This window comes from Simochromis diagramma, unplaced genomic scaffold (genome assembly GCF_900408965.1).
Source record: "Simochromis diagramma unplaced genomic scaffold, fSimDia1.1 OVJJ01000705.1, whole genome shotgun sequence".
NCBI lineage: Eukaryota > Metazoa > Chordata > Actinopteri > Cichliformes > Cichlidae > Simochromis > Simochromis diagramma.
In genome coordinates, this window is record NW_024387448.1 from 2,674,484 (window position 1) to 2,698,208 (window position 23,725).

At 41.0% G+C, this 23,725-nt stretch overlaps 1 protein-coding gene across 2 annotated transcripts in view; it reads right to left on the reverse strand.

The window, feature by feature from the left end:
- Positions 1–23,725, reverse strand: part of cpne9 (copine family member IX) — a 109,705-nt gene that overhangs the window by 28,611 nt on the left and 57,369 nt on the right. For both annotated transcript variants that reach the window (XM_040013709.1, XM_040013708.1), the window contains exons 7-11: positions 10,124–10,187; positions 8,239–8,342; positions 3,527–3,631; positions 991–1,032; positions 594–669 (exon numbers count right to left, since the gene is read on the reverse strand). In XM_040013709.1, the coding sequence (XP_039869643.1) occupies positions 594–669; positions 991–1,032; positions 3,527–3,631; positions 8,239–8,342; positions 10,124–10,187 (391 nt within the window). The remainder of the gene's footprint in view (positions 1–593; positions 670–990; positions 1,033–3,526; positions 3,632–8,238; positions 8,343–10,123; positions 10,188–23,725) is intronic.

Here is a 23,725-nt window from a genome sequence, read left to right on the forward strand (position 1 = left end):
TTACATACTCTGGAAATCAGTGCTGTTTATGCTAGCTGAACCCCCTCCTCTCTGTGATACTCTAAAATCAATGTACAAATGTGATGGAACTTGTTATACTGTATATATGAAAAGTGTCCTTTAGTGGGAATCAGTGCTAACCCCCTAGCTAGGAAGCTCTCTCTTTCAGGTAGGAATACAAAGTTAGCACAATGCAACCTTATAAATGTGAAAACTCTTTTTAAATTATGGACAATAAATCATTACTGCATATGCTAAATCCATATATTATTGTGACAATGCCAAAGTCATAACAAGGTATGTAAAAATACACGACTTTGTATTTCCAATTACCTGTCTGTTTATATGTTCCGGAAATTATCCTTTCAGCTGAAGGTTTCATAACCTTCAGCTTCATTCTTTTACATTTTTTATTTCATTTTATTTGTTTTTACATTCATCACTTGAAATCCAATCTTTCAGTTTAGAAAAAAATTGTGCCATTGTGAGGGTTCGAGGTTGTTAGAGATTAAAATCACCTAAATTGGATTTGCGAGGTCTTTATATGATGACGGTGGTATGAAATAACAAGCCATCTCCATGTTGTGTCTCACCTCATAGACATTGAACTGGTTCTGCCCCCGAGACAGCTCTCTGTAACTGGTGGTGAACTCGCCGATGAAGTCATGGCTACAGCAGACAGCACCCACACAGAAAAGCAAGCAGGAACACAATTTTTTTTACATAAACTGTTTTTTTCATCTGAGCTACAGAGCTATATATTTTTTTCTTTCTTAATAACTGTCAAATATGGATCTTGTTCCTATTAATCTCCAAATCAGGCCTATCTGTCCTTGCAGCATAAGTTTTGTAGCACATTGTGTCAAAACCCTTCAAGCTCTTCACCACCAAGTTTGTCTCACAGACTGTAAACAAGACGTTTCACTCCCTTCTAACACGAGGGATCAGTGTGTGAAGGTGTAGTGAGTGCTTATCTGCGAATGCTCTTACCTTCCATCTCGATCCCAGTCATAGACGTCTACCTTCACAGTTCTGAAACAGACAAGCACATATTATTTTTGAAGGCCGTGGGTTTTTTTTGTGAGAAACTTGAACCTCAAATTATGTTTGATTGAATAAAAAAATACTTTTTATGCCATCATATCAGGAGCAGATAGAGCTGATTTCAATTTCAGATTCCAGAGAAAAAATGAATAGAAATTTCCACATATAACATTGGAAGCATCATCTCAGCTTCATGAACAGCCAAATGTGCTGCATGTTGTTTGGCACCACAGCTAGCAGAGAGCTGCTTATTTATGATCTGCATGGAGCCAATGACATTTTCCATTCAGTTGGTTGTTATGGCACCCTCCTTTTCACAACTAGGACAAATAGTCAGTTCCCAGTAAATTGCAGTGATTTTTTTTTCACATTCAGTGAATGATTAAAACTAGTTGTGGTGACCAACTGGTCGTCCAGAAGTTGTTGGTTTCCATTACGAGGTAACTGCACAGGTCTCCCTGTCTCCAAACAACAGCAGTGTCATTTATAACCTCAGATTATTCACACATTTCAAACTGTCTCAGTAAGTCTGCACCAATGAATGAAACTCAACTGGTTGCCGACCTTTTGTATCCTTGTTATAGCCCTATAGAAAAGCAAGTGCCTGTGTCATTCTTCTTAAGTGCCTTGCTGAATGGTGTTGGTGGCCATGGTCCTCCAAGGTGCTCTCTCAGTCAAACAGTGCAGGAACATATTCGAGGTTTTCTTTTTCCAGTCTGGGTTTCTCTTCTTCTGCCTTTGCTTCTCTTGCCTTAGATTTTTCCACATGTACAAAGTCATAGTCAAAGTCGCTTCTCATTATGTGTCCAAAGAATCTTGCTTTCTGACATTTTTACATAGACATTTTCTGGTCTTTGCTCTTTTTGAAAAGCTCTTCAATAGTCAGTCTTTCCATGTATGACATTCTCATCATCTGCTGACGAACCACTTCTCTGCTGCCTTAACCTCCTATGACCTGGCGTCCACATATGTGGACATCACATTTTGGGTTGTCTAGACCAAAATACACAATTGTGCTCTACAAGGGCCTGATATCCACTTACGAGGACATTCCACTGTCCTATCGAAATTTAAAACAAATGTCCTCATATGTGGATCTAATTTTTCTGAGAAACAAAAATCAGGTAAAACAAATCAGGTAATTCTTTGTTTTTACATTCATCAGGTCCCAATCAGCCCAAATAGCAAAGAGAAGTTAAAAATGCATGCCATGAAAGAGTTCAGGTCTTAGGAGGTTAATGGTGTCTACAGTTTTCTTATTTATTGTCCCAGCTCCATTTCCATACATGAAGATATGTATATAGTCATCAAGGAATCACTTTGACTTGAAGGAAATTTATCAATCATTTAAAATCTTTGCTAAGTCAAAGAAAGCTTTTTTTGACTTTGCAATCCAAATAATTTGAACTTATCAACTTGTTGTAATATGGAATTCTTCACTCTGATTTTAAATGTGGAAATGTTGATTCTTGAGTTTTCCTTGTAGTCACGAACAGTCCCACTTTTACGACCATTCATTTACGTCTATGACTGTTTTCTGGAGGTTTTCTTCAGATGTTGAAATGTTTATAGAATCAGTTACTAATATGTTGCACTTAAATTGCAGTCTTGCAATAAATATATAACTATTTGGAATTTCTGTTTTAAATCTATGAAGTCCTGGCTGGACTGTTTAATGTGAATTTCCGTGTTTTTGACATACTGTCACAAACAGCTATGTAACTGCCAATTTCACCCCATTAAGTCACAAATTGTTAAAAGACTGATAGCCAATGACTCCATCTAATTCCAGTTTTATCTCCGTCCTAACAAAGCAAAGTCCCTTTGAAGACTGCAAATGACTGCAAATGGTCTCAGATCTGTTCTCTGTCTTTGAAGAAAAAGATTTTAAAGGCAATAAGATTGAAAGTTTGTTGCACATGATCACAACAATTTTGTTTGTGCTGTGGTCTCCAACCAGCCTTTCCTCAATAGCATTAGCTGTAGCATTAGCATTACAGCAATAGCTGTAGCATTACATACAGCTAGAAAGTCTCAAATATTGATAAACATCACAAAACGTTATATATAAATCCACCGGCTTAAAGTGGTTCAAATATAAAATGTGATGAATTCACAAAAATCTGTCAGATTTATGACAGGAGTCCTTGTTATAGCAACGGTGGCACTGTGCATTTCTGCAGTCAGTGGCTTAACAAATGCTCAGCATGGTCCAGCCTGACTGAATATGTAACACAGGGCTGTGTTCAAACTAGGTCAGTCTCAATAACACCAGTGCTGGTCCCTGGGACACCACGACCGACTGCTGGCATTATTCTGACCGCCCCAGCAACAGGCGATGTCATCCACTTAAAAGTCTATCTGTGCCCGATTGTTCTTACTTTACCCAGAGAAAACAAATAGCTTACAACATGGAAGATCTCTGAAGGTTTCTAAATAGTCATAAAATACCTCGATATTAAATTTGATCATGTTTTCTGACCTGTCATAGTCACCATTGCAGAGAGCTCTAACAGGAATGGTGAAGGACTGCCACACTGGGTTCAGTGTGTTCTTGATCACCTCTGTCTTGTGGCAGATGGTGAACCTGCAAGCAAAAAAAATCAGCCATGAGGAACAAAAAGGGAAAGAACATTTATACTACTCCTTTTGTACCAGTGAAGATCCCCCCACTAATCTCCCATTCCTTCCTCTGCAATTGAGCAAAAGGCATTGTAAGCTTTTATATTTTTTCTGTCTGCTTAAGTATATCCAGAGGATATAACAGAAGAGTTTTATTTTCTTCTCCTTCCTGTTTTTTTTTATTACTACAAAAATCTCTCCAAGGCACAGCAGTCGAAGTGATCTAAAAACGTAAACAAATGTGACTTCTGGTGGAACTCGAGTCAGAAGTGTACGTGCAGCAAAGTTGATTTGTATGGAAAATAAGTGTGTGAACCAGATGTGACAATGGGTATTATTAAATGTGGTCTTCATATGAAACACCTTCACAGAACACCTTCCATAACCTTTCTTCTACTAATAATGTGTTTGTGTGCTGTTTCACAGTTGAAAGTAGCACTTATTGAGTGCTTTCTGCTACACAGCACCACTTGGGAATAAGTACTGGAAGTGGTTTGGAGCAACAGTCATTATTTCGCAGCCCCACAGGCTGAAGAGTGTTAAATTTTGCAAATGAAATGATGTCAGATCATTGCTGATGTCTTTCCTCCTTACCAGTGCATTAACACACACTTGAAAACTCCAGAGCTCCAAAATGACAAAACTTCTGCTTTTATATGGTTGCTCACGCTCACGTAACCACGTTGCCACCACCTGGCTACTTAGACTCTTAATTCTTATGGAAACACTAAGGGTGTAGTTAGTTTTTTACACACTACTTCCATATTTTGAATTCAGTTCAATTCAATTTTATTTATATAGCTCCAAATCACAACAACAGTTGCCTGATGGCACTTTATATTTTAAGGCAGACACTACAATAGTACATACAGAAAAAAACCCATGACCCCCTATGAGCAAGCACTTTGGCGACAGTGGGAAGGAAAAACTCCCTTTTAACAGGAAGAAAGGGAGGGGCAGCCATCTGCAATGACCTGTTGGGGTGAGAGAAGGAAGACGGTAAAAGTCATGCTGTGGAATAGAGCCAGAGATTTTGGCGTAGAATTGTTAAGAATAACATCACGGTATAAGATGCCATGTATTACTGTTTATTACTGAGGTTGTATATACGTAATAATAATATGTCCTGGAATTTAAAACTTTACAATCTCAAATAGGATGTGATTTTTTTGCTAATCAGAGATTTGTACCCCTATACATACATACATATTAGGGGTGCAACGATACTCGTATCGATATTGAACCGTTCGATACAGTGCTTTTGATTCGGTACGCATATGTATCGAACAATACAAAATTTTTAATTTATTTTATCAACTTTCCTTCTGACGATGCTGTCTGTGTTGAGCGCTCAGTGGATCTGCACTCGACAGTGCAGCCTAGGTGGAGTAGTCGAACGCAGATTCACTGAGAGCAGGGCAAGCTAGCGAGACAGAAGTTAAGCTCTCCTTGCAACATGGCAAATTGAACCTCCCCCACCCTCATTCAGATGTGGTGTTTGGAACTATTTTGGTTTTCATGTGAAGTATGACCCTGAAGGTAAGCGCGTCATGGACTAAAGTAAAACAGTATGTCAGATGTGCCACGCAATGCTCAATTACATTGGTGCGAACTAGTGCGTTAGCGCAGTTAGCTCGTTAACGTATTGGCTCGTTAACGTATTGGCCGTCCAGCCCCATGCACGGGGCGATCCGCGGTAGCTCGTTAACGGAGATTTGCCGTGTTGTGGCGTTAACGTCATTTCAATGTGATTAACGCTGACAACACTAGTGGGAACACAATGAATATGACTGCACATTTATGCTGACATGCAAAGACAAGGGGAAGCAGACAAAAACAACAAGCACGCATGCTACAAACTTTACCCGAGTCATTTAGACAGCCGTTAGCACATGATTCTCCTTATGGGGACCTGATATGTTTAATATCCTGCTGAGAATATACCCCAGAAGAAGCGCATAGTATAGCTTTTATTTTGGAAAGAGCCATTTCTCTGTAATAAACTCTCTTTTCCAAAGATGAGTGATTTCTCAATCAGATAGATTTTTTTTATTTTATTACTTTGTTATTTCAGCAACATTAAATTTAAAAACTGTACTTTTGAGTTAAAATATATATTTATAATTTTAATAAATGACAAATTAAAAAGGCATGAACATTTTTTTGTATCGAAAAAATATCGAACCGTGACACCAAAGTATCGAACCGAACCGTGAATTTTGTGTATCGTTGCACGCCTAATACATATATATATATATATATATATATATTAGCGGTGCAACGATATTCGTATCGATATTGAACCGTTCGATACAGTGCTTTCGGTTCGGTACGCATATGTATCGAACAATACAACATTTGTAATTTATTTTATCAATTTTCCTTCTGACGATGCTGTCTGTGTTGAGCGCTCAGTGAATCTGTGTTCGACTACTCCGCCTAGGCTGCACTGTCGAGCGCAGATCCACTGAGCGCTCAACACAGACAGCATAGTCAGAAGGAAGAGCGCAGGGCAAGCTAGCGAGACAGAAGTTAAGCTCTACTTGCAACATTCAGATCTGGCGTTTGGAATTATTTTGGTTTTCATGTGACGTATGACCCTGAAGGTAAGCGAGTCATGGACTAAAGTAAAACAGTATGTTGGATGTGCCATGCAATGCTCAATTACATTGGTGGGAACTAGTGTGTTAGCGCAGTTAGCTCGTTAACGTGTTGGCCGTCTAGCCCCATGCACGGAGCGATCGGCGGTAGCTCGTTAACGGAGATTTGCCGTGTTGTGGCGTTAAGGTCATTTCAACGAGATTAACCTGAAAGCACTAGTGGGAACACAACGAATATGACTGCACATTTACGCCGACATCATCCTAGTGCAAAGACAAGTGGAAGCAGACAAAAAAAAGCAAGCATGCTACTAACTTTAGCAGAGTCATTTAGACAGCTGTTAGCACATGATTCTCCTTATGCTGCTGAGAATATAGCCCAGAAGAAGCGGATAGTATAGCTTTTATTTTGGAAAGAGCCATTTCTCTGTAATAAACTCTCTTTTCCAAAGATGAGTGATTCCTCAATCAGATACAGGGCTTGCAATATCGCTAGCCCGACGTCCCGGAGCTAGCGATTTTTTCAGTCGGGCTACCAAAATCTATCTCTTCCCTGCCCGTCGGGCTATTGTAGGAAAAATATATGTCAATGCTTTTGCATTCTTTCAGAAATGTAGCTGGGTAATTATGTCATTGGCATCGGTGAGCCACTGTCAATATGTGACATATTGAAATCGCGTTTGAATTTGCGCTTGTTTTTTTGCTTTCACTTTGCAATCGTGCGAAGTGTGTATAGAGAGCGACAGCACTGATCTGTGAGTGATGATAATTTGTGCACCAATTCCTCTGACATCGTCTTATTAATCGTTAGCTTACTATGCAAACATGACAAGTGAAATCTCCCGCAGCAAGCTTAAACATGTGAGAGGTTGATCGCGCAGAGAATCGCTGAGCTTATGTGAGTGAGCGTGTAAAAGCATTTCAGTTCTGCTGAGCCAAATAAGACAGGTCAGGGTGAAGAAGTGACAGCCAAAGAAAAGCTTACCACAAAACGGAGAAGTTATGACAAATCAGACTATAAGGCAAAAAGAAAGTGCAGCTTTATGGTTTCATGGACAAAAGAATTTCTGTGGCTGCAATATGATGAGCTAAATAACCAGGGCTGCACATAAGTGGTCCGCAGGTGCGCATTCGCTGTCAAAATAAAAAACACGCACAAGGGTTAGGGTTAAATTTAAAAACTGTACTTTTGAGTTAAAATATATATTTATAATTTTAATAAATGACAAATTAAAAATGCATGAACATTTTTTGTATCGAAAAAATATCGAACCGTGACACCAAAGTATTGAACCGAACCGAACCGTGAATTTTGTGTATCGTTGCACCCCTAATATATATATATATATATATATATATATATATTAGGGGTGTTGGTGGCTAACCAACCGGACATAGTGGTGGTAGACAAACAGAAGAAGATGGCCGTAGTGATCGATGTAGCGGTTCCGAATGACAGCAATATCAGGAAGAAGGAACACGAGAAGCTGGAGAAATACCAAGGGCTCAGAGAAGAGCTCGAGAGGATGTGGAGGGTGAAGGTAACGGTGGTCCCCGTGGTAATCGGAGCACTAGGTGCGGTGACTCCCAAGCTAGGCGAGTGGCTCCACCAGATCCCGGGAATAACATCGGAGATCTCTGTCCAGAAGAGCGCAGTCCTGGGAACAGCTAAGATACTGCGCAGGACCCTCAAGCTCCCAGGCCTCTGGTAGAGGACCCGAGCTTGAAGGATAAACCGCCCGCAGGGGCGTGCTGGGTGTTTATATATATATATATATATATATGTATATATATATATATATATATATATATATATATATATATATATATATATATATGTATATATATATATATATATATATATATATATATATATATACATATATGCAGAGAGAGACAGAGAGAGAGAGAGAGAGAGGTGTGTGTGTGTGTGTGTCTGAGGTCTGAGCCCACCCCAAATGTCAACACTCACGTTCCATCCTCATTACTGCGGTAGAAAACCAGGAAGGGGTCAGACTTGCCAAAAAAGTCTTTTTTATCCAGCTTGTTGGCACACAGCTGCATGGTAGCGATATCCTGACAGAGAGGAAGAGCAGGTGTCAATATAATTCAGAAGCAATTACAGTTTTTAAGTCAGCAACTTTGTTTCCTTCAACAACTCCTTTCTTGGTCACAAAGGTGAAGGTTTTTGTGGGACTTTGTATGTGTGTGCTCACAATAGTTTTCAAAACAGAGCTTCGCACAGAATACAAAATACCTGGTGAGGTAAAAATCCGTGCATAATGTTGAAGCAAATAGGAACAGAATCTGAACCAGCAGCACACCAATGGTTTTTATGCTTTAATAACTGAATGCATGCACTGATTACAGTGGTTATAATCCATTTTTTTTATTAAAATTACAAATTTTATTAGGAAAAGAAACTTATTTTATTATGGGATGGCTGCAATATTGCAAGCAGGAGCAGAGGGAATGCTTCATAAATATGTATACACCGTTATAGCAGTTAATAAGGAGCAGTATTATTTCTGCTTCTGGTTAGACAGACAGACAGACAGACAGATAGATAGATAGATAGAATGGCCTTTTAGCTATTTTCTCCTAAAGGAAGGCATTAGGGGAAACTGAAGCTTGTCATTGGCAGCTAGGGGTTGTCAGCTTGCGCACGCGCACACACACACACACACACTTCTCAAAATTTCTGAAAAACATTTGGAGCTTGTCAGGGGCGATATGTCCCAGAGTAGCAATAGTAAATATTTCCGAGATAAGCCTGTTCACATAATGTTATCTGGAGCACACAAACACACACATCGAAATTCTGTTAGCGTCTGACTGCCTGTTTGGTATTAATATATTGCTGTGGCAAGGGGTTGGCAAAAATAAAGGAGAAAATCCCATAGTTCATAGCAGGAAACCACCTTGACAGTTAATCTTAAATATATTTAGAGAACTGTGGAGAAGAGTGGCCAGCAAAATATCAAATGGCTATTGGCACTCTATTTACAAAACTCAGTATAAAGGTGGGTGGATTTAAAGTGATTTAGTGGACAAACTCAAACATTCATTACCAGGGATGATGATGTGATTAGCTGATTATACATTTGCTTTACACGGTAGTTAAACAGGTGTACTTAATGAGGTGGTCAAGATTGTAGAATGAAAACAGTGGCCTGAAAATCAAATCCTGAGGGACTCCACATGTCCCAGTTGTCATAATACACTGTGCGAAGGCAGGTTAGGACAGAAATATACAGAAGTAATAGGTAAATAAAATAAAAGGTAAAAAAAAAACTGTTTTATTGAGAACTTAGGTGCAAAAACAGAATACAAAACTACAAAACTCTGACTAGATGCGAACTGAGAACTTCCTGAGAACTTCCTGAGAACTTCCTGAGAACTGTGGAACCAATACAGACACATGGAGTCCACAACATGAGAACAAATGAAGACGAAACAATGAATATATGCACAGGACAACGAGAAGCTATGAAGCTATGAAGGTGGGGAAAAAGAAAGATGGCTACACTCAAGGAAGATGAGACAAGGTAAGCAAAACTAAAGCATAATACACACAAGACAAAGACTAAAAAATAAAACAGGAAGTGGCAAAACTCCAGACACAGTGATGGAGGCTTGACAAGACACAGGCGAGGCAGGATTTCTGTCTATTATTGTTTACCTTATGATATAAAACATGTTGAGGTGATTGTTATTGTGAGTTGGTGCTATATAAAAAAACTTAAATAGACTAATGTGACTGCAAACTCCTACAACACAAAAATTAACAGTGCAATATTGTTCAGTGACATGTAGGTTGTGTGTGTGCATGTGTTTGTGCACGTGTGTATACTGACCCTGCAGTTACTGAGCTCCTCTGCAGTTAAGATAATGACTCCACACTTCTTCCCAGGAATCCCGCTGAGAGCGTAAATAGATGGAGCGAGAAACAGAAGAAAAAATTGCAAAAGAGGGTAATTGTAGCCTGCCATAAATAATAGAAGTGCCAAGCAGATGTCATTCATAGCTTTAAACTGCTGTTATAGAAACGCTCACACAGTGACTTACTTTCCGATGGGCAAGCCATTTCTAAAAATAAGTGGCAATTACAACGAAAAAAACTTTTTAACAACTGTAGTGTATTGAAAACAACATTTTTTGCAATATATGTGTGAACAAATCCATCCACTTGATCTGTCCCTTTTCTTTTCTACAACGTGTTCAAGGTTAAAGATGGCAATGATTGTTTTATCCCGTTCCTTTGTCTCCTTCCTCCTTTTAATCTTAAATTAAATGCGAAGCCTTGAGAATGAACTGCTTGCAGTATTTCTTATGTGACAAATGAACCGTTCCAAAAGAGGATATAACAGGAAAAAAGTGGATGTCTTTGGAAGAAGAAAAAGAGAATGGAGGAACAGATTGGGAAAACGAGCAGAAAAATGAGGGGTAACTTTGTGATCACAAAGGGGGCCAAGCCTGACTGCTGTTTCATTATAATTTTTAAAAGAGTTGAAAATGAGGAGAGAGAAAATTGGCTGGGGTCCGCATGAAGTTGGGAAGTCTGAGTTGAAAGAAAAATGAGAGACCCATTTTCGTGTCAATTTGTGCAGGGTAAATTCAACTCTAATATGCTCATCCTGTAACCACCATGTAGCCTGCAGTGACACACACACATTTTAATACATTTGATATTCCTGATATGCCACATATTGGATGGGTTATCATTTGTACCCGGTCTCAGAAACTGACTGTCATCATTACCAGGGTGAAGCGGAACGCAGCGGAAGCCTGCTCTGCGCTTGTTTCTGACATGCAGTCCTTTCATGTGCTGGCAGGAAGCTCTGACATCCGAGATCTGAGCAACATGCATCTAAGAGCGGGGCTGTTGATTGTGACTCATAATTAAATTCACAGCATACAACTCAAAGCTACCTTTGGTAACTGTATCAGTTTAGCTTAACATTTCTTTGTGACCAGACAAAAGACATTGTGAAAGAATCGGCTGGTTTAATTTACCGACCTCACCCTGTTCTCATTCATACATCATGTTAACACAGCTTTGTCAAAGGTGCTGTCTTATTTATATGCACTGGATTATGACAACGGTGAGATGGTCTGTCATTCCCAGGCTTTTGATAAGAAGAAGCTTTTTCAAAACACAAACATCCCAACTGATCCTTAACTAAAGTCCCCTGGCTCACAAATCTGTGATTTAAATAAGTGCCACCTGTTCAGGTACCCGGTGTGGATTTTGTCAGTCTATAAAATAGGACTGTTAACTGTTAATCTGAGCTGATGATACAGACATAGCAGGTGTATAAAGGGACACGTTTGTAAAACAGGGAGATGCAAAAATGACATTATATTACACCCTGAGATGAAATGCCAGTAACTATCAAAACAACCGAATTCATTTAATTTGTATTTGGAGCAGGGTAAAATTGAACTGTCAAGAATGACGCAGTAAGCATGGAAACAGCTGTCCCGCTACAATGTTCTGTTTTAATGACGTATTATTGGTATGCACTGGTAGGTCTAATTCCTCCTCGGTGACCTTTAACTCTAACACTAATGCTAGGCAATCAGAATTTGTTATTTTATCTTTATTAAATTATTTTCTCTATTAGGTCTTGGAAATCAGGCAACAAAGAAAATAATCATTCTAATTAGCAAATATAAAAAATACACTGCTCAAAAATATCAACAGAACACTATGAAAAAAGGTCAGATCTCAATGGGGAAAAAAATCATGCTGGAAATCTATACTGATATAGACCCGGTAATGTGTGAGCCACAAATGATGCAACCAGCTAGTCCATTTTGCCAAAATGTCATTGCAGCAACTCAAAATAGCACTTAGCCCCCACATGCTTCTATGCGTGCCTGGCAATATTGGGGCGTGCTGCTAATGAGGCGATAGATGGTGTCCTTGGGATAGATCTGGACCAGGGCATCACTGAGCTCGTGTAGTCTAGTAAAAACTGTCATGAACGATAAGGAGGGAAAAATGTGTGAGACCTCCAGCTGTAACAGCGTTCCTGTTTTGGGTCCCCAAAAGTTTGATTCTGTTCATCTGGATGTAGCGTTTTCAGTCGGAGAAACGTTTCCCTCCCAGCCCATTGTTCCTACAGTAGTGCTGGTTTCATTCATTATGCAATTACACTGTTTATAAGATTGGGGAAACCTGCAGTCAGCTGAGACTGATGAAGTCACTTGGATGTGTGACGAAACGTTTCTCCCACTGAAAACGTTACATCCAGATGAACAGAATCAACCTTTTGGGATTTACTTAACTGGATGCTTGAGCATGCATCAAGAAATACTGTTTTGAGGGTTTGTCTCATTGTTGTCCCTCCAGTGCAGCGGTTGTTAATTTCATTAACACTAAAGCAGCTGAAACTGATTAACAACCCCCTCTGCTACTTAACTGAGCAGATCAATATCAAGTTTAACTGACTCAATGCTATACTCTGATTAAGTGTTCCCTCATTGTTTGTCTCTTTGACCTTTCACCAAAATGTATGCTTATAGGGTTAGAATCTAAAGGGACATCATTACAATCACTTTTAAAATGTTGTTCTGGGTAGACTTTGGTGCACAGTCAGTACCGACTGTAGCAGTCAAACTATGGCGGTCTGATTATAGAGACCCAGAGAGCACCAAAATGACATTTCTCCACACCACCACAGCGAGACTGGCCTGGACAAAGAAGGTTTTATGGATTCATTCTGTTTAGCCCAAAGTCTGACCATCTGCACGCTCAGCAGAAACAAAGACTCATCAGACCAGGCTACACTCTTTTCCAGTGTGCACCTTCATGATAATGGAAAACCTACTGCACTACTGCATCAGAGCTCTATTTATTTTGGCCCAGAGCAGGAAAACTCAGCCAACTTTGGATATGTTACAGATGACGTTTGTGCAAAGTTGCAAAGCCTTATGTAGCCTTAGTGTGAATGTAGCTGCAACTTAGCAGAAGGTTTTCCAAAGATTCATAAAAAACTCTGTGCAGCACCGTAAATGCTGCTGTCAAAATCACTGATATTTGATCTGAGCATTAAGTGAAAGCTCTAGATTTCACTTTGATTGGTTGATTGAATAACTGAACACATTAACAGGTGCACAGATGCTCTGTGAGTGTATATATGTAGTTGTAGGTAATAGGTACATTTGAGCAAATTACATATTTTTGGAGAAAGAATATCTGTGCAACAAAGCACAGAAGAACGGCCTGGTTTTGTTTATACTTTGTACCAAAGAGACAAAAAACATTGTAATTTGAGGACTGGGATGTAACGTCTACATATCTGTAGCCATGCAAGTTCCAGTTCTACAAACCATCTTTTCCCACAAGTCTACAATGATTTTTCTGGTTGCATATAATTTCATTTACTTTTCAGCCTTTCAAGTGCTTTCAGTACTTTATGTTGTAAGTTTGTAGTTTCTGTGACTGAACTTTCTCACTTTCCATCAGCCCTGGTTTAATTCAGTGGTCGAGTGTAGCTTGAAGCAGAAAAGAAAAAACAATGAACTAGAAAAATTTGAGAAAAAGTATATTGAGAGACATCCATTGTTTCCACAGCTGTCGGCTTCGCTGACAGCAAATTTAAATTGGGTGGCACAGTCACAAGGTGTTTGCATTGATATCGAGACACCCTTTTCAAATCCTTTTCCTTTCCACACACACACACAATTCACACTTTTGTGAGACATACAAATGTTATTCATGTGTGTAGAAATGGTGCTAAAGACGCAGCTATAACCTTGATTTGTGATTCATTTCAGCTCAATTTGAATCATGGTTTTGTTGTGAAAGTAAGAATGAATATGCTCAGTCTCTGCAATATTCATCAAAAGTCATTATCCCATTTTTAGATGCCTTTCATTTATTTATGTATCAATTTATTTATTTATTTATGGCGGGACTGTGATTTTAATGCATTTTCATCTGCTGCCATGTGCCAAACTGGAGCCCAAATCCAACTTGTTGGAAACCGAGGGCCTGAATCCAAAGCCATGAGTGCTGTCCACTGACCCTGAATATTTCAGCTGTGTCCCAGTTCAGTGTGACGATAAAGCAGAATGTGGAATAACAGCCACATCGAGACACAGATGACACAGACTTATTGAAAGAAAACGCTCTGAGATGATAAGTGAGAAGAGAAAAATACGTTATCATATGACACAAGTTCATTTAAAGATTTATAGATGAAAGCTCTCACCTTGGCTCGTAAACCCAGAGCCTGTTCTGACATAGTTTTCAAGTCGGTGGATTCTCTAGCTTGTTCTGCCTGCCAGCTGTAGTGAGCAGCTATACAATGAGAGAATTATTTATGAATTTATCTACGCAGTGTGTCCAACTGTACGCCCGCCAGCTAGCCCGCCAGATGCAAGAGCTGCCTGGACTCTAGAGTATCTGTCCAAGCCTTAATAGCTCTCTAACTCCAGAATAACAGTGCTGCTCTCCGTATCTGTCTGAGATTATACACGTATTCACCTGATTTGTTTCTCTTCATGAGATGCATTCATTACCACAGAGACTTGCAAGACGTCAGCATGGTGTGGAGTGCTGCAAGCTTGAGGTGCATGATTGCAAAATAACAACAACCCCCAGTTTATGTGTATTGATTTAGAATTTCTACAGTTTTCCACGGCACCCACTCAGAGTAAGTCAGCTGTGAGCTATTTCATAAGAAGTGCACAGCTCAAAGGCAACAAAACAGGCTAGGCTCCCATCTGCTGTTAATATAGAGATGTCAAGTAAAGATTCTTGACAAAGCGCCTTTAACCTCGGGATCATGTTTGCCATTTTAAGAGTACACAGAGTGGCATGCAAAGGGGAGTGGGTTTGGTTTTTGTTTTTTCATTATTCTTTGAAACAGAATTCCCTACAATAATTCAGGCCAGATAGAATTTTCAAACATGGACGCCTTAGTGTAGAAAACCTCCGTTCTACTTAAATATTACCAGATTGTGTTGATTTTACTGATTTGCTTGTTGCAGCATGTCTCCAACTTTTGAATCATACTACATATTGTATGTTCATTGATACAACATGTGATTTCAAAATCGTCTCGTAACACCTGCGACACAGGCAGCCATAATGGGCCTACAGCGGCTTGCAAAAGTATTCAGCCCCCTTGAACTTTTCCACATTTTGTCACATTACAGCCACAAACATGAATCAATTTTATTGGAATTCCACGTTAAAGGCCAATACAAAGTGGTGTACGCGTGAGAAGTGGAACGAAAATCATACATGTTTCCAAACATTTTTTACATATAAATAACTGAAAAGTGGGGTGTGCGAGCAAAGGGTCTTGGTCTGAGTGCAGTCAGTTGCCCAAAGACATTGCCTGATGAGTGCTAATGACTAAATAGAGTGCACCTGTGTGTAATCTAATATCAGTACAAATACAGCTGCTCTGTGACGGACTCAGAGGTTGTCTAAGAGAATACTGGGAGCAACAACAACAACATGAAGTCCAAAGAACACAAAAGACAGGTCAGGGATAAAGTTATTGAGAAATTTAAAGCAGGCTTAGGCTACAAAAATATTTCCCAAGCCTTGAACATCCCACGGAGCACTGTTCAAGCGATCATTCAGAAATGGAAGGAGTATGGCACAACTGTAAACCTACCAAGACAAGGCCGTCCACCTAAACTCACAGGCCGAACAAGGAGAGCGCTGATCAGAAATGCAGCCAAGAGGCCCATGGTGACTCTGGACGAGCTGCAGAGATCTACAGCTCAGGTGGGGGAATCTGTCCATAGGACAACTATTAGTCGTGCACTGCACAAAGTTGGCCTTTATGGAAGAGTGGCAAGAAGAAAGCCATTGTTAACAGAAAACCATAAGAAGTCCCGTTTGCAGTTTGCCACAAGCCATGTGGGGCACACAGCAAACATGTGGAAGAAGGTGCTCTGGTCAGATGAGACCAAAATGGAACTTTTTGGCCAAAATGCAAAACGCTGTGTGGCAGAAAACTAACACTGCACATCACTCTGAACACACCATCCCCACTGTCAAACATGGTGGTGGCAGCATCATGCTCTGGGGGTGCTTCTCTTCAGCAGGGACAGGGAAGCTGGTCAGAGTAGATATTTTGTGAAAAGGGTTGGCATAATAAGCAAATGCTTCAGCCAATACCTTTTGATTAGCCTTGTCTCATGCTTTCTTTCTTTCTGGTAGATTTTTGTTCTGTTTTCACTGTTTGTTTTTTTGTTTTTTTCACTGTTTTCACTGAGATTTGAATTTGAATGCTAATCAATAAAAATCAAATCAAATAATGTTTGATTGATTGATTTGATTTGATAATGTTTGATTTGATTGAACCGAGTTGATGGGAAGATGGATGGAGCCAAATACAGGGCAATCTTGGAAGAAAACCTCTTGGAGTCTGCAAAAGACTAGAGACTGGGTGCGGAGGTTCACCTTCCAGCAGGACAACGACCCTAAACATAAAGCCAGGGCAACATTCGAATGGTTTAAAACAAAACATATTCATGTGTTAGAACGGCCCAGTCAAAGTCCAGATCTAAATCCAATCGAGAATCTGTGGCAAGATCTGAAAACTGCTGTTCACAAACGCTGTCCATCTAATCTGACTGAGCTGGAGCTGTTTTGCAAAGAAGAATGGGCAAGGATTTCAGTCTGTAGATGTGTAAATCTGGTAGAAACATACCCTAAAAGACTGGCAGCTGTAATTGCAGCAAAAGGTGGTTCTGCAAAGTATTGACTCAGGGGGCTGAATAATTACGCACACCCCACTTTTCAGTTATTTATTTGTAAAAAATGTTTGGAATCATGTATGATTTTCGTTCCACTTCTCACGCGTACACCACTTTGTATTGGCCTTTCACGTGGAATTCCAATAAAATTGATTCATGTTTGTGGCTGTAATGTGGAAAAGTTCAAGGGGGCCGAATACTTTTGCAAGCCACTGTACATCTCTGAAGTGTGCTTAAAGTGCATTGACTGAGTGTACGGACAGTTGGTGCCTTGCAATATAACTTATCAGCTGAAGAGTCATAAAAAATGTCCAGGACACATGGATGCTTGAATTTACTGATGGAATTTACATCACAGAGACTCTAGTACAGTCATGGTAATGGAAAGCATAAAACCCATTTAACACATACTTCAGTGTTTGCTTTGCCATAATATACCCTATAGCTGCATACAGAATCATACAGTCTGTGTACTTTTGCACCTTATTTCCATATCATTAATAATATACAGCACCATACAAATTGGCATGGATTAAAGTCAGTCTATATCATGTGTAGTGGGTGTAACAGGACATTCTCTGTTACATAACAGAGAATCCAAATTTTAATTTGATTGGTCAGCTGTGTGTATTAGAGAGTAAGGTGATTTTCACAGAGGTGAAGTTACATTGTGCTTACAACAGTTGTGTTTTCAAAAATAGACATTGGAAAGCAAAGGATTTACATATAAGGACCGGCAAGACATTTCCAATGTACCCACATGTTGTGAGTTATTAATAATGTGCTGTTTAAACTTATTCTATGAGTTTCATTTGTTACTGTTCGTTTTGCTGCTCGGCAAAGTTTCAGCAATAATGATACAGAGCAGGAGGGTTCCTGAGGACAGGTACAAACATCATTAACGGATTTACATTCAAAAAATAAAAGCAAATAGGTTGTATTCCTTTTTTTTTGCTCTAGTATGACTTTCAAACCTCAGCAAAGAATTACAAACATAAAAAACAAACGTTTAAATACAAGAGCCAAACGTTAAGTTTGTGTACCTATGCCTCTTCCATGTAGGAAGCTGCATCTTCCTACATGGAATTGTTTGTTGTTTCAACAAGTGGTGCTGCTAACAGATTAGACATGTTGTCCGTATCGCACACTGTCACATTATTTGCCAAGATGCTCAAAGCTGGCAAGCATAAAACTAGCTCAGAACGAATTTATGCCTGCTCAAACACAGCCATGTACAAACATGTCTCTGGTTTACAAGATAAAATAGCAACTAATTCTTGCCAGTTGGAAGATAACACGGTTGTAAATCTGTGTTGATTCATCTGTCGGTGATGGTGCGGCAGATTTCTTTTTTTTCAATGAGAAGTCAGAGCTTATACAAACAATTCTGCCACATGTCTAATCGCACAGCATGTGTCACAGGTGATAGGTGATATTTGGTTTGCTGAGCTTCAACTTCGACACCAAAAAAGGATGTTTTTTTTTCCCGTCACATCTGGAGCGTAGGGAGAATTCATTTCATTTCAAGCCTAATAAAGTTAATATTGTCTACAGAAGAAGAGCAGCAGCTGAAGTGTTTTGTCTTGTCACAGCAGAGGAGGCCAGATGAGGCCTGAACCGCCATGCCAGATGGCAGGTGACGGCGCTGTAGAATGAGGAGAACCACGGGGTGGTGGTGTGTGTGTGTTTGTTTATGTGTATGAGGAAGACAGAGAGAAATACAAAACAGAGATTAAAATGGGAAGTGTTGCTCAGATTGATATTTTAAGTAGACTCTTTTGCTGGTTTCATGGCAAATGTTTAGCAAATAAAAACTGGACTAAAACTATAGCATCTTAACACTTATATTAACAGGTTAAAATATGTATAGTCGACCTGTGACACACTTGAATTAAGACTAAATTTGGATTGGTCTGTTGATACCATTACACATTACATAAGCAGATTCTCCACATGGAGCGGACATACCCGGACTCTCTCATCATTGCTCTTGGGGACTTTAACAAAGCCAATCTGAGCCATGAGCTTCCCAAATACAAGCAGTATATTAAATGCCCGACCAGAGAGGAGAGGACATTAGACCACTGCTACAGCACGATCAGCGGGGCCTATCGCGCGGTGCCGCATGCTTCACTCGGACTCTCTGACCACGCCATGATCCACCTAATCCCCGCGTACAGACAGAGGCTGAAGCTCTCCAAACCTGTCGTGAGGACAAAAAAACTGTGGAGCAACGAGGCTGTGGAGGAGCTTCGCACGTGTTTGGAGACCACAGACTGGGACACAATGAAGGCTGCTTCTAACAGCTTGGACGAGTTTACGGACACTGTCACCTCCTATATCCACTTCTGTGAGGACAGCATTGTGCCATCACGCACCAGGGTGAGTTATAACAATGACAAACCCTGGTTTACTCCTAAACTCAAAAAGCTGTGGCTGGAAAAGAGAAAGGCGTTCAGAAGCGGAGACAGGGACTGCTACAGAGAGGCCAAGTACAGGTTCACTAAAGAAGTGGACATTGCTAAACATCAGCACTCTGAGAAGATGCAGCAGCAGATCTCAGAGAATGACTCGGCCTCTGTGTGGAAAGGTTTTAGGAATATCACCAACTACAAGCCTAAAACCCCCCACTTCACTGACGACTTGCTCTTAGCCAACACCCTAAACGACTTCTACTGCCGTTTTGACGAGCCATCAGGCAGCCTTCACACCTCCAACGGCCCCAACAATAGAGACACTTTGGACACTAATTCCCCCACCTCTCCCCCCTCCATAGAGCCATCACCACCTTCAAACCGTTCACCTACAACACCCCCCTCCTCACCCCACACAAAAGAGGATTTCACACCACCTCCTCCCACCACAACTCTTCATATTCATGAAGCAGATGTGAGGAAGCAGTTTAAGAACCTGAATGCTCGGAAAGCTCCCGGCCCAGACGGCGTGTCTCCTGCCACCCTCAGACACTGTGCAAACGAGCTGGCCCCAGTGTTTTCTGGCATTTTCAACTCTTCACTGCAGGCATGTCATGTGCCTGCCTGCTTCAAGTCCTCTACCATAATCCCTGTCCCCAAGAAACCTAGGATCACTGGACTAAATGACTACAGACCCGTGGCTCTGACATCTGTGGTCATGAAGTCATTTGAGCGCCTAGTTCTCTCCCATCTCAAGACCCTCACGGCCCCCCTCCTGGATCCCCTACAGTTTGCATATAGAACCAACAGGTCTGTAGACGACGCCATCAACATGGCCCTACACTTCATCCTTCAGCATCTGGACTCCCCAGGAACCTACGCCAGGATCCTGTTTGTGGACTTCAGCTCTGCCTTCAACACCATCCTTCCAGACCATCTCCGAGGCAAGCTTTCCCAGATGAATGTGCCTGATCCCATCTGCCGGTGGATCACTGACTTCCTGACGGACAGGAAGCAGCATGTGAGGCTGGGAAAGAATGTCTCGGACTCCCGGACCATCAGCACCGGCTCCCCTCAGGGCTGTGTTCTTTCTCCTCTGCTCTTCTCCCTGTACACCAACTGCTGCACCTCCACCCACCAGTCTGTCAAGCTAATCAAGTTTGCAGATGACACCACCGTTATTGGGCTCATCTCGGACGGGGATGAGTCTGCCTACAGGAGGGAGGTTGAACGCCTGGTGTCCTGGTGCAGCCACAACAACCTGGTGCTGAATGCCCAGAAGACAGTGGAGATTATTGTGGACTTCAGGAAGCACACAGCCCCACTCCCCCCCATCATCCTGACTGACACCCCCATCACCTCTGTGGACTCATTCCGCTTCCTGGGTACCACCATCACCCAGGACCTGAAGTGGGAGCCCACCATCACCTCCGTCATCAAGAAAGCCCAGCAGAGGATGTACTTCCTGAGGCAGCTGAAGAAATTCAACCTGCCAACACGGACGATGATGCAATTCTACACTGCTATCATCGAGTCCATCCTCACCTCCTCCATCACCGTGTGGTACGCTGGAGCCACTATCAGGGACAAACAGAGACTGCAGCGTGTTGTGCGCTCTGCTGAGAAGGTGATTGGCTGCAGACTCCCATCCCTGCAGGACCTGTACACCTCCAGGACATTGCGGCGTGCAGCTCGGATCTCAGCTGACCCTTCTCACCCTGGATACAGTCTGTTTGACCTGCTCCCCTCAGGCAGGAGGCTCCGGTCCATTCGCACCAGAACCTCTCGCCATAAGAACAGTTTCTTCCCCTCTGCTGTTGGACACATGAACAATAACCATATGACTGTCCCCGCCACTATCACATGACCCTACGCTGTGTCACTGCATCATTCCATGTTTGGCACTGATCACCACCTGCACTCATGTATATATCTTTCTACGTAGCACTCTTAATTCTTATTCCCATGTATATATCTCATGTATATCTCATGCACATATCTTTCTATGTAGCACTTTTAATTCTTATTCTTATTTTTATATATTATGACACTATGTTTGCACTGAAGCACCGCAGCAATTTCCTAATGTTGTAAACCTGCTCAACATTTGGCAATAAACCCCTTTCTGATTCTGATTCTGATTCTGATTCTGATAATTGTGTCACAGGTATTTCCTACACGATATAACTGGTAACAAGGCTTATGAGTTTAGATAGAATTCCCATCATTTCTACATGTTTTAGGAGGCACTTAACACATTTTGTATGACTTTAGGGTCTGTTAAACTACAGTTACATCTGTTAGCATCCTGACATTGATAATGCTAACATGCTAAGGTTAACCTGGCCTTTTGGCCTTCTAAGATTTTTTTTCAAATGAACATTTATTATACAGGGTGGGCCATTTATATGGATACACCGTAATAACATGGGAATGGTTGGTGATATTAAAGTCCTGTTTGTGGCACATTAGTATATGTGAGGGGGCAAACTCCTCAAGATGGGTGGTGACCATGGTGGCCAATCAGAAGTCGGACATTTTGGATACAACTTTTGTTTTTTCAATAGGAAGAGGGCCATGTGACATATCAAACTTATTGGTAATGTCACAAGAAAAACAATGGTGTGCTTGGTTTCAACGTAACTTTATTCTTTCATGAGTTATTTACAAGTTTCTCTTTGCTCACAGCCATTGACATGTCGAAGAGGTTAACACGTGAGGAGCGGATCGAAATTGTGTTGATATCTGGTGAACGCAGTAACCGGGTCATTGCAGCAGATTTCAATGCAAGACTCCCTACGAGACCACCCATCTCCCATGCTACAGTCAGCAAACTGCTTGCTAAGTTTCGTGAAACTGGTTCAGTGTTGGATTTGCCAAAATGTGGACGCAAGAAAATTGTCACTAATGAAGAAACAAGAGCCCAGAGCGTAGCACTCTCCGCATGTCACTGGAGAGTGGCATTAGTCGAACATCCCTTCGGCGGATATTAGCTACTCACAAATGGCACCCTTACAAACTCCAGCTACTGCAGCATCTCAACGAGGATGACCCAGATCGGCGCACAGAATTTGCAGAATGGGCAAAACAAAAATTGGAACAGGACCCTCAGTTCACACAGAAGATTTTGTTCAGTGATGAGGCAAACTTTTATGTGAATGGTGAAGTTAACAAACAATACCACTGCTATTGGTCTGACACTAACCCACATTGGATGGATCCCTCCAAGACTGTTGGAACAACAAAAGTGATGGTTTGGTGTGGTATATGGGGTACAACGATAGTGGGTCCATTCTTCATCAATGGAAACCTCAAGGCCACTGGATATTTGAAATTGCTACATGATGTTGCTACATGATGATGTGTTTCCCTCTTTATGCACTGAAGCTGGCACGTTCCCTGAGTTTTTCAAGCAAGATGGTGCACCACCACATTATGGGTGCCAGGTCCGAGCATTCCTAGATGAACAGTTTCCTGGAAAGTGGATTGGTCGTCGTGGGCCAGTTAAATGGCCCCCAAGGTCTCCCGATCTGACCCCCTTAGACTTTTGTCTTTGGGGTCATCTGAAGGCAGTTGTCTATGGTGTGAAGATACGAGATGTGCAGCACCTGAAACTACGGATACTGGATGCTTGTGCTGGCATTTCTCCTGCAGTGTTATCAGTGTGTGAAGAGTGGGAGAAGAGGGTTGCATTGACAATCCAACACAATGGGCAGCGCATTGAACACATGTTATAAGTGGTCAGAAACTTGTAAATAACTCATGAAAGAATAAAGTTACGTTGAAACCAAGCAAACCATTGTTTTGTGACATTACCAGTAAGTTTGATGTGTCACATGGCCCTCTTCCTATTGAAAAAACAAAAGTTGTATCCAAGATGGCCGACTTCTAAATGGCCACCATGGTCACCACCCATCTTGAGGAGTTTGCCCCCTCACATATACTAATGTGCCACAAACAGGACTTCAATATCACCAACCATTCCCATTTCATTACGGTGTATCCATATAAATGGCCCACCCTGTATATTTATACATTTATCAGTTTAGATGTTTTGAAGTATTACATAAAAAGAACAGTAGCATAGTAAAACTGCTTTGAATTTATTTAGAGCCCAGCCTACCAGGCCAGGTCAAGCTGTTTGGTATAGGTGCGAAGTCACATGGAGAAAAGTCAGTTTTATTAATCACCCAGTATAATGTATGCTGGTTTTAAAGGATATATGCATCTCAATGTTGCAAATTCTGTGAGTCACATTTCCTTCAACTGTATATTGTTAAAAAACTTTAAAAAGTCTATTTTACTTTGTAGCAT